The sequence below is a fragment of the Arachis stenosperma genome, chromosome 4 (genome assembly GCF_014773155.1).
Source record: "Arachis stenosperma cultivar V10309 chromosome 4, arast.V10309.gnm1.PFL2, whole genome shotgun sequence".
Classification (NCBI taxonomy): domain Eukaryota; kingdom Viridiplantae; phylum Streptophyta; class Magnoliopsida; order Fabales; family Fabaceae; genus Arachis; species Arachis stenosperma.
The window spans coordinates 146535610-146548458 of NC_080380.1; the positions used below are offsets into that span (position 1 = coordinate 146535610).

General features: G+C 29.1%; 1 protein-coding gene and 1 pseudogene across 1 annotated transcript; one reads left to right on the top strand and one right to left on the bottom strand.

The window, feature by feature from the left end:
- Positions 1–2279: 2279 nt before the first annotated feature.
- LOC130975862 (receptor-like protein Cf-9) lies at positions 2280–5195 on the top strand (annotated as a pseudogene).
- A 6133-nt stretch (positions 5196–11328) lies between these two features.
- On the bottom strand, positions 11329–12741 carry LOC130975864 (coumaroyl-CoA:anthocyanidin 3-O-glucoside-6''-O-coumaroyltransferase 1-like). The gene has a single exon (XM_057900584.1). The coding sequence runs from the start codon at positions 12739–12741 to the stop codon at positions 11329–11331; it is 1413 nt and encodes a 470-aa protein (XP_057756567.1).
- Positions 12742–12849: the final 108 nt, after the last annotated feature.

The following is a 12849-nucleotide window of genomic DNA, read 5'->3' on the forward strand; positions in this document are numbered from 1 at the left end:
GAGAGTAAAACAAAAAGAAACTTGAGAAGGTAAAGCAAAAAGAAAAAGATGAATAAGAAAAAAAAGAAGAAAAAGATGGTGATGATGATGAAAAAAAAAACAGCAACAGAAGATGAGGAGGAGGAAGAGGAAGAATTTTGAATTATGCAGAACTTATCAAAATAAAAATACATCCAAATATCTTCGTTTTACATCCAAATATCTTCCTATTACACCTAAATTTGCTGCAAATATAGAAAAATATTTCCTCTAATACTGCATTTTTTCCTTCTGAATTGAACCACACCTCACCCACTTGATTGGATTCAAAAACAATAATCAATTTTATTCTTGTTCAATTGACAATGTGAACTTGAATTATTTATTATATTCAACAACGAGATAACTGATGATGGAGGAGAAAGAGAAAAAAGAAAGGAAGAGAAGAAAATCTAATGAAAAAAGAGGAGGAAGAGGTGGTGTTGATGACGATAACGAAAAAAGAAAAATAACAAAGAAAAAGAAGAAAAAAAACGTGTGCACGTTGATTGAAAAATCTATTAAGGAGGAGCGTGAAACATACGTGCCATAAGAGGCGCATTTTAGGAGTAAGTGAATTTCATGACTTATAAGACTTGTATAGCAAAAAAACTTGTAAGTGGAGATTAATTCTTACTAATAACTCCACTTATTAACTGTTTATAGTTGTAAATTAAGTGTAAAAGAAATGAAAAATACTCCAAGATTATCAAAATTTATTATTATTGACTATCATTTTTAATTATCAACCTATTTTTTTTAATTTAATAATTTAACAATATACTTTGAATTCACACTTTTAAATATTAATAACTAATTAATGATAAAAACAATAAATTTTAATAATTTTTTAGCATTTTACCAGAAAAATACACAACTCTGTTTTTTTTCAATAATATATAAACCATATATCATAACATGGCTGATTTTAGCATGTGCTTTTTCAGTCACATGTATTTAATATAAAAAAAAAGTAATAAAACAAGTAGTTATAAAAAACTTTGCAATACTTAAAAGTGCTAAAAGAATAAAAAAGATCAAATAATTTTTTAGACGTGCATTTAATTATATAACGATATGTCAATAAAAATAACTCTCTTTTATATTAATTAAGTGAATGGTCATTTAAAATAATAAATATATTTTTTTTGTCAGAAAAAAATGTATTTAAAGCATAAAATTTTTTATACTATTAATATATTAAAATTAAATTAATTTTATAATGGACTTGTATCAAATGCCCAAAGAATTATAAGGGTGGACTTTATATGTCCCTCACAAAATGATAAATCGTGTTTTAACATTGTAATTTTTCTTGGACCTATAAATTTATTATTTCAATTCTTAAAGAATTTATTTGGTATAGTGAGAAGTGATAGAAAGTCAGTAAATTTTATAATTTGTAGTCACAATTAATTATTATTAGTATTTTTAATGGTATGAGCCTATAAAATTATATTTAATAGTATAAAATTGTTTATTTTTCTTTTATTAATGAGGTACTGTCAAATTTTAATAAAATTACTAGCACATAAACTTTTTTTTTTTCCAAAAGAACGTATAACTGTACAAGTCTACTACAAATTTGTCAAAGACCTATTTTTCTTATTATTTTAAAAAAGGCTATTTTCTTCTGAAAATATTGAAATTAGACCACCAAAAAAATTCGAAGTCTCTTCCTATATAAGCCAAAGAACGTTTACTTTACAGAGTCAATCTAAAGAGAAAAGATTAGGGATAAGGACAGAATGAACTTGAGTGACAAAGAGAGAAAGTTAAGTTTGTGGAGGATAATAACCAAGCTGAGAGGTTTTCGGTGCAGCAGTTAAATTCAAGTATTTGGCAGCTAAGTGTGGAAAAATGGCATGAAGGTCTCAGACTTCCTGCATGTGCTTTGAACTTTGAAAGGGTCTGCAGAAGCCGCCACAATCAATTGTTTTCTTGTGTTCCCCTGAATGAACGGCAATGCCATATCACACTCTCATGACTATGATTTATCATTCACTATTGGCATTAGGAATAATACATACATGTCACTTATGCAACTGCGTTACTTAAAGAAAGATAAAGATAACGAGAAAATGAAGCATAAAGGACGTCAATGCAAGTTATTAACAAAGTCAAATAGTAGTGACAAAAATATACTATCAAGGAACTTCACTGTGAAGTTGTAACAAGGGACAAGTTAGTTCAGTTTGTGGAAGGTATTTAATGAAGCAGATAGAGCGGCTACTCTACATTTCATCCATTGAAACCTATTTCGATACAAATGGCAATAATGGGGTTGTTGTGTTCTCTTGCTTTGTCCATACAGTTTCTTCTCCTCTTCTCATCCTCCCTGTTCACAAACTGTTTTACTTTGAATGATTCAACTAGTACTCATCATCATGAGTGCCATCAACATGAAAGCAATGCCTTGCTTCCCATAATCCTTTCAGTTATCCTAAAACTGTTTCTTGGATTCCATCCACAGATTGCTGCTTATGGGATGGCATTGAATGCAATGAGCTCACAGGTCATGTGATCGGCATTGATCTTGATAGCAGCCAACTCTATGGTTCCATGGGTCCCAATAGCACCCTTTTCTCACTTGTGCACCTTCAAAGCCTTGATCTTTCAGATAATGACTTCAATCACTCTCAAATTCCTGCCAAGATAGGTGAGCTTTCACAGCTAAGGTATCTGAATCTTTCTCATGGCAATGAAAACATATTCTCTGGGGAAGTTCCACCTCAAGTTTCACAATTGTCCAACTTGTTGTTCCTTGATCTTCGCAGCTATACTCTTCAGCCGCTTCCAGATAATCTAATTAACCATTTGCAACTCAAGGCTTCCATTCTCACAAGCTTATCCCAAAACACAACTAGACTTGAACACCTTCTTCTTAACTTTGTGACCATTTCATCATCTTTACCTCATACCCTCACAAACCTTACATCTTTGCAAATGCTTTCTCTTTTCAGTTGTGAACTGCATGGTGAATTCCCAGTTGGTATATTCCATCTTCCAAACTTAACAGACTTGGATTTGGGAGAAAACCAATATCTTAGGGGTATGTTGCCTAATTTTCACTCAACCGCATTTGTCATCATAAACCTCCTAAGCACAAGCTGTTGTTAATGTTGCAAGTGTGAAGAGTGTTGAAGTTAGTCCCACATCAAATAAAGCATAGAAGAGTGAGGAGTTTATAAGATGAGAGACCTATTAACTCAACACCTTAAGGTTTTGAGTTGGAAGTGGTGTCTTCTCATTTTATGTATTCTCACTTGATTCCTTCCCGAAGCCTCCCGGTGGTCGAGAGCTCTCCACAGTTGTCCCAACACAAGCTTTTATGGAACACTTCCAACATCCATTGAAAACCCCACATCTTTGAAATGGTTTTCGATCTCAAGTTGCAGCTTTTATGGGGCCGTTCCTTCTTCGCTTGGCAACCTCACCCAACTTGCTCTGTTAGATCTTGCCAATAATGGCTTTGTTGGTGAAATTCCTCGCTCTCTTTTGGGACTAGAGAATTTTGAAATATTGTCTCTGAGCTATAATTTCTTTCAAGGGCAACTAGCACTTGACATGTTTTTGAAGCTAAAGATGCTTAACACTCTTGAATTATCTCACAACAAATTGTCTTTTATTTCCAAAAAATGTTCTGCCAATGTGACAACCCATTCTCCAATTCAGTGGTTAGGATTGGAGAAATTCCAACTTGGCTAATGAATATAACCTCTTTATATCACTTGCAACTTTTTCAAAATAATCTTCAAGGTGAAATTCCATATTTCATGTTTATGTTAGAGAAACTTACAGTTCTTGATGTAGCTGATAATATGTTGGAAGGACAGATCAAGCTTGACATGCTTTCAAAGCTCAAAAAGCTTACTGTATTTGGTTTAGGCGGAGGCAACAAATTCTCTTTTGTTGAATGGAAGAATATCTCCTTCCCAAATTCAAATGTTGGATTTAAGTTCATGCAACTTAGTTCATTTTCCCAATTTTATACAAAACTTGCCAGAGTTGACTAATCTTTACCTATCAAACAATAGCATAAAGACAATACCGGAGTGGATATGGAATAAAACAACTCTTCAGAGTTTGATTATTTCCAGCAACCTTTTGATGGGAAAAATATCCTCCTCGATATGCAACCTGCAGTCACTTGTGTTTCTTGATTTATCTTCCAACAATTTAGATGGTATGATTCCATCATGTCTGGGAAGCTTTAGCCGATCTCTTCAATTTTTGAGGCTTGCAGGAAACAAACTTATGTGAAAGGAAATGGCCTTCGCGTGATTGATTTTAGTTCTAACAAGTTGTATGGTCAATTGTAGAATGTTAGAGCTTCTTGACGTGAGCCATAACCATTTCAATGATACATTCCCTTTTTGGTTAGAATCTCTTCCTAAACTGAAGATTATTTCTTTACGTACTAATAAATTTCATGGAGCTATAAAGTGTCCATCAAACTGCACATTTCTTAAACTTCACATCATTGATCTTTCTCAAAATGATTTTTCTGAAAATTTGTCATCAGAAATAATCAAGAATTTCAACTCGATGACACTTTCCAACACAAGTGATGAAGTACATTTATCATTTGCAATATTCTTGGATTGATATTGATTGGTTTTTATTTTCAATGTCCAACAAAGGAGTTGTCATGAATTATCACATGGTAGCCATTGATCTTTCATGTAACAAAATTTGTGGTGAGATTCCAGATACCATGGGAAATTTGAATAGCCTTGTTGTGCTTAATTTGTCCAATAACATGTTTACCGGCAGCATCCCATCTTCCTTGGGAAAGCTTTCAAATCTTGAAGTGTTGGACCTTTCTGCCAGTAGCCTGTCAGGGGAAATTCCCCAACAACTCACAGAGTTGACATTTTTGGAATTCTTCAATGTGTCTTTCAACAATCTCTCAGGTCCAATACTAGAAAATGGGCAACTTTCCACATTTGATGACAATTCATTTAAGGGAAACATAGATTTGTGCGGGATTCAATTGATGAAGAAATGTGAAGATCATTCTAAGCTTCCAGTACCAACAACTGATGGTGATCAGGACTCTGAATCGGGATCTTTCTTTAAGTCTAATTGGATATGGGGGAGGCCTTGTTGCTGGGTTAGCATTGGGAAATGCTTTTGCTGGAGATGTTTTTAGGCTACTGAAAAGGATCTTTTAAATCACAAGTCTAGATTTTGTTATTTTCATGTGTTTTATGTTAGATTATTTTCATTTGAAGTTAATAGTTATTGTGTTTATCTCATGTAAGAGTGTGTTATGTGTAATCCCAAATAAAGTAGAAAAATAAATATAGTGTGTTATATATCTATTTTTCTTTCTGTATTTTAAAATAAGAAAAGTAATATAGTGTTCTTTGCATACAATAAATAGCGACAATAAGTATAACCTCTAATGGAGCATAGAACAACCATCAATGGAACAAAATCATAGTTAAGATTTGCTAAGTTTGATTATGCTTAAGTTCAGTGATTATTTTACTTCTTTGTTAAATAAATATTTAAATATGTTTTTAGCAAAATGCTTGTAGTGAATTATATTCATTTATTCTGAAATTTTTTTATTTTAACATTTTGCTATAAGATTTACAATAAATATAAATTAAATAATAAATATGATAATATAAAACAGTTTGATTATAAATGCATCCTGTGTTTGATTATTTTTAGATTCAGTTCTATATTTAACTGCTAAGTTTGATTATGCTTAAGTTCATTGATTATTTCACTTCTTTGTTAAATAAATATTTAAATATTTTTTTAGCAAAATGCTTGTAGTGAATAATATTCATTTATTCTGAAATTTTTTTATTTTAATATTTTGATATAAGACTTTCAATAAATATAAATTAAATAATAAAAATGGTAATATAAAACAGTTTGATTATACATGTATCCAATGTTTGATTATATTCCTAAAAAAATATTTAAATATTTATTTAAACAGATATTAACAAATAAGTGAAATAAGCACTAAATATTTATATTATTAATTTTTATTATTTAATTTAAATCTTATAGCAAAATATTAATTCAAATCATACATTTATAATCAAACAGATCAAACATTTATAATCAAACTGTTTATACCTGACTATACTGAACCTTAGTATAATGAAACACAGTAGACATATATTAATCAAACAAAATTACTAACATGACAGTCAAATTTAGTAGTCAAAATTCAATAAAAAATTTATACAATCAATTCTTTTTCCGTCCACGATATCTTTGTCTTTTATATGTGATTTTTATGTTTTCATCGGATTGGATACTCAAGTTTTTAATCCTTTTTTCAAAGGATGGGGTACTCAAATTTGTAAATGGACTACATTGGGAAGCTGCTAGTCTTCTTTGTCTTTTTGGTTTCACCTCCTTCGGGATATTCAAAGGTTCCTTCTCTTTTCTTTGTCTTTTTGGTTTCGGTTCCTTCTCTTTTCTTTGAATATCGCGAAACCAAAAAGACAAAGGTTTCTTCTCTTTTCCATAACTCTCTGCAAGCTTCAAAATTTCAGTTTTGAGATCATTTTGTCGAGATAGGAGCATTTTTATCATGATATTCTTCCTTAATTTAGCACAATCCTCCTGTTATTCAAATCAAATCATACATACAAAACAAATTCAGCAACCAAATTCAGTAAACCTTTATAATCAAAGACTCTGGTCAAATATATCACTGAACTTGGGCATAATCAAACTTGAAAAAAAAATAATCAAACTCAGCAGTTAAATCCAGCAAGCTAAATCCAATGAAATTTTAACAAACAATGTACGTTTTAGAAAGAACTTACATTAGTCCATTTTGGCATGACTTTGGATGGTTCCCACAATTCCATCCATTTCATGACAAACACACCACAATCAAAGTCATTTGATTGTTTGGGCATGTCCACATATTCAAATTTTGGAGTTGAGGGAGTTTGATTCGCAATTCCTAACAAGTGTAAAGATACTTTACCTGTTAAAAAAGACCATAAAATTATCAAAATGATATGGTAATCAAATATCAAGACCTAAATAAAAGTTGTTATAACAAAATAAACTTACAACAAAATTATTTAAAAGATGCCGAGTAGCAGGTCCAGAGGTGTATAACAAGTCGAGTACGTAAAACCTTTCCTTTCAAATATCTAGTACATATAACCACCAATGCTTTTGCTGGAGATGTTTTTAGGCTACTGAAAAGGATCTTTTAAATCACAAGTCTAGATTTTGTTATTTTCATGTGTTTTATGTTAGATTATTTTCATTTGAAGTTAATAGTTATTGTGTTTATCTCATGTAAGAGTGTGTTATGTGTAATCCCAAATAAAGTAGAAAAATAAATATAATGTGTTATATATCTATTTTTCTTTCTGTATTTTGAAATAAGAAAAGTAATATAGTGTTCTTTGCATACAATAAATAGCGACAATAAGTATAACCTCTAATGGAGCACAGAACAACCATCAATGCAACAAAATCATAGTCTTGAAAAAAAGAGAGCAATTAGTAATGAGGGTGAAAGTTAACATATCCAACTATACAATAATCATAAACATGTTTTTTGGGTGAATTATGTCAAGTGTAGCAACATGAAAAGGAATTTGTAAAGGAAACTTGGATCAGATTATTTTAAGAATGCACAATTAACTACAGTTAGATATATTGAAGTAATAAGTATATTGATTTCCTACAGTTAATCCGTTCTACATATGTTGATGGTTCACATATAACAACAAATAGGATCTTGTTAACTCTGAATCATTGCATATTCATATACTCTTGTCAATAATGCTTCTTAATTTCTCTTAGCAATTATCATTAACATCTGTTGTAAAATTTAAAGCAATTGAGATATGGAAACATGCATACAACAAAATCGATATATTTCATCATATTTTACATTATTGTGAATATATAAGTACACAACTCTGTCCAAAGAATTGTGTAGTGGTCGCTTTCTTGCAATTCTAAGCCGTTTTGTGTTTGGATCATAGAAAAATGAAATGCTGTTACTGCCATCACAGAAGAATCCACCCAGTTTGGGTTAGGATTAGGGCCTATATCTAAACAAAATAAAGAACAGAGTTTTGCAACTATAGTCCCACAAGAGACAATTGAATAAATAATAAACATTTATTTAAAATAAAACCATATTAATAATAGTGACAAGAATATACTCAAACACCATGATAATTAATTATAGATATCAAACATTTAAATTTTCTTATTTTATACCTTATATAAATATAAGCAAAAGGTTATCTAATTCAAAAAAGTAAAGTTAAAATAACAGACAGATATCACACTTAAGTTATTTTTCTTTATGTGAATTCAAAAACAGACATATTTCACTGGTAGATAGGTATTATTTTTTATTTCATATGAACTTAAAAATACAATTTATTTATAATATATTAAAATAGAGTTGAAGATAATGTTCTAATGCATTTTTAATCTTCTAACTTTTTAATCACGTCAGCATAAGCAAATATTTGACACAATTTGCTCACTACTTATCTAATTGAATTACTTTTTAATTCTTCTATTTCTAATTGAATTACTTTTGAATCTTTTATTTTTCATTTTCATGTGCTTTATTATTATAGTTTAGAATTCTTTTATCATTTTTCTTCTCACTCATAAATTTATTTTTCTTTAGATTACTCTATAATTTTCATATTCTTCTACAATTTACTTTTATATGTTAATATTATTTTTCTTTATTAGGTATACACATAATTTATCATCTTTGATACTTACTTTTTCTTATGATTATTATAAAGAATTACAACTTAAGATTCTTCTTCATTTTCTTTCTTGCTCTTATGTCATTATTTTTTTTTTTTGGTTACTCTATGTCTTTTATATTCTCTTATTTTCTACTTTTATATAGAATACTAGATAGTTTCAATATTAATGTTATTTCTCTTTAATATATATAAATTGAATAATAAAATATAATTCATCATCTTCTTTTATACTCACTCCTTCTTATATTTTTCATATAAATCAACGTTCACTTCATATCTCTTTTTTATCTCTTTTTTTTTTTTTTACAAAATATCATGCCGTTTATTCTTTTTTCTCCATACTTACTAATATTTTATACAAGTATTTGAAGAATTCGGTTGTCACAACTCTTTTTTTTTAGTTTGCTAAACATATGTATTAAGTAATAAATTTCTAAAAATAAATTTTTATAATTTTTTATATTTTTTTAATCTTTGGTCTAATTGTGTTCAATATTCAATAGTTATATCATCCATATATTATTTTTTTTCTTTCAACAATTTATATTTTTTAATATCATTTAGTTGCAATATGTTAAAAATATATAGCACTATCTGAGCTATGAAAAATAAAATTAAAAAATTAAATATTAATTTTAATTATATATCATGTCTTTTACAATTTTTTTTAGTTTTTTTTATTTTTAATCTAATTGTATTCATTAATTATATCATTTATATATTATTTTTTTTATTTCAACCATTTATATTTTTTAATCATTTAGTTATAATATTATTGAAAATACATAGTATTATCGTGAGTTATAAAAAATAAAATTAAAAAATTAAATATTAATTTCGACTATTGAAACATTATATTTAAAGTTGTATTTTATCTAATAATTTAATATTTGTACTATAATACTTAAATATAATCTATAAAAATAAACAAATAAAAATGACTACTTAAAAAAACAAAAATAAAAAATAATAATATAAAATTAAATAAATAAATTTAAATTGAATATCTTGATAATTTATTCTTAATATATAAAAGTAGATGCATAAGTTTACTTACATTACTTTTAAGACATTTCTTTTTTTTTACTAATGATATGTTAGCAATATGACTTACTTAGCAAAATTTTAAAATCAACTACTCAATTCTTGCCAAATCAACTATTATTTCCAAATCAGCAAAAAAATAAAATATACAAATAAAAAACTAAAAATACAATACAATAAATTTGTAACCTACAAATACATTGAATTCATATTCCTATATTTATTATATCTTACCATTATAAATAATACAATAAATATATAATCCCAACAATTAATTTATTAATTTTTATAAATAACTCACTAAAGGTAATAAATATTCATATTACAAATGTCATAATAATATTATTAATCATAATAAATTTTACGTTATAAGTATTCAAATTTCATACTATTTAAACTACATATATAAGTCTCTTATTACTATTCCTTCAAATAACATCAAATTTAGCATAAAAAATTTATTTCCAAATTACACATCTCATACTCAAATATTATACATTCATACATGCATTATACATTTATACTTAAATATCATATACCTAATAAAAACATAAATTGAATATTAGAATAGGAAAATATCTTCACAATTTTAGCAAATATAAACGAAATTGATGACAAATTTAGATAGAACTATGTTGAATGTAAAAAGTGTCAGAAGAAAACATATAAAAAAGGAAACAACTACATTTGTGACACATGTAATCAAAGTATCAAACACTACAATATCCAACAATAAAGTAACTATATATACTTTTCATAATCTCATCTATCAAATTATTAGTTACTAACCCAATACTTATTTTAGGTTTAGAATTCAATTAAAGGTTTTAGATCAAAGTGTTACAACAATTTTTGTACTATTTAATAACGAAGCAAAAAACTTATTAGGCACAACTGCTTCAAATCTAATGACATTTCAGAAAAATAATGACATTGAAGCACCACTCCATCAAGAGATTAAGGAGAAAGAAAACCATACAAATTCAAAACGCATCTTCGAAAGAAGAACATACATACAAAGATGGAACAAACAACACAATAGAAAGTGCATCAAACTCAACAATTCATAAAGAACATGCCTTCACAAGAACCTACAACAGAAAGAAGAAAGTAACAACTTTAACAACAACCAATAAAAAAAAGGAGGACGAGCACCACATAAGAAGATTAAGCACATCAACTAAAACAAATGTAAAAATCAAATCACCAAATAAAATGTCACTTTATACAACTCCAACATCCAAATCTTATGTACTACAAATTATTTTAAATAAAATACCTTTTAAATTTAACTTTAATTTATACATATTTAATTTATCTCTACAAAACATAACAATTTCTAATATTTATTATATACTATCATTAATTTACCGTCTCGCGCATCGCGCGGGTCTCGCTCTAGTGTTTGATAAACTCAAATACATAAGCAAATGTTCGTGTACAAGAATAATGGTCTCTAAACTCTTCTAAAAACATGATGAACTACAAGATTTATATGGACATAAATAGAGGTGTTTCAATCTTGATGAAGTACAAGATTTGTAAGAAGCTCATTCAAAATGATGTTGAATTTGTGCATGTGACTCTTTTCAAGTGCTATCCCAACTTCAATTCCACCTTCTATGTCTCTACAATCAGAGAGGGAGAATACTCCTGGAGAATTTACATGACCTACTTCAGTCAATTTAGGTTTTCCCCATCCAAAATCACTCTCATACGCACCTAGCTTTGGTGAACCTGCAATAGCCAACAAACGCTGCCTTATTTTTACAACATTCCTAAATATTGACATCAATGTTTCAACACCCTTACAGGGATCACTTTGCAATTCTCTAACTTTACTTCCAATAGCAATAGCTGCCTCAAAAAGACCATTTTGCCCCACTAGCTTGCTCCTTTTCATTGTAGCTAAGCCACTAACCAAACAATTTCCAAAGTATGTTAAGGGAATTTTCATTTCACTAAAGTAACGACAATCTGCCAACACCATCATGTATAAGTCTTCATCTTCATTAGGAAATTCATCACTAATTTGGGTACATTCTAATTTAATATTAGAAACCCAAATCAAAGAACATGTCACAACAAATGTGGACACATGCAACAATGTCCCTAGACCAAGGCTTTGACACTTAATAGACACTAATTTCTTCAAATTTTCAATTTGGTCACGCCTCAACACAATGGTGTGTTTCACCATGTCATTAGCAACATTATTGTTAGGAACAAAGTTCATGTGACCTATCCTATTTAAGGGCATGTTCCAAAGTTCTTCTAAGAAAATAGACTTTAGTTCATTTGAATTTCCAATTTTGCCCCTATCAAGAAATGGGAAAGAAGACAAGTCCTTTTTTGACATACAAAGTGAAGCCCAAAACTTGATGAAATTATGTAAGGATCTTCCATCAGAAACCACATGGTTAAAAGTGATGCATATGGTGAAACCAGAATTTGGAAGGAGAGTGACTTGAATGGCCATAGGAGTGATGAACAAGGTGCCATCTTCTAAGACATGTGGTGAGGGCAAAATGGGAATAAAAGGGTCCAAACACTTGACATCTCTTGGTGTGTGAGATACGAGGTTGTTGAGATTTGTTGTTGTGGATTCAACAACAGTTAAAGTTAAAGTGTCACCTTCTAAGTAGAGGATGTGAGGGGTTTGTGGCTTTGGAGGGAAAACTATGTTGGAAGAGAAAGGGAAAAAGTGTTTGAGAGTGCGTGAAAGTGATTGTTTTAGATTTGGAAACACTTTTTGTAAGAAGTGTGTTTTGGAGTAAGGGAATTCATAGAAGAAAATGCGTTTACATGATACAGGATTTAATAGCCATGGAAGATCAAAGGAAGAAAGAGGAATAGAGGTTGGAGAAGGAACCGAACCTTGTGGAGGACCAACTTGGCACTTCTCTATCAAATTCACCTTGTTAGCCATGAAATTAGTGGAAACTTTTATGCCAAAGAGAATTAGAGGAACAGATGAATCAAAAGCATGAACGTTCAGACAAGATGAGGATAGATTATTAGAGACACTCCTTAAAAA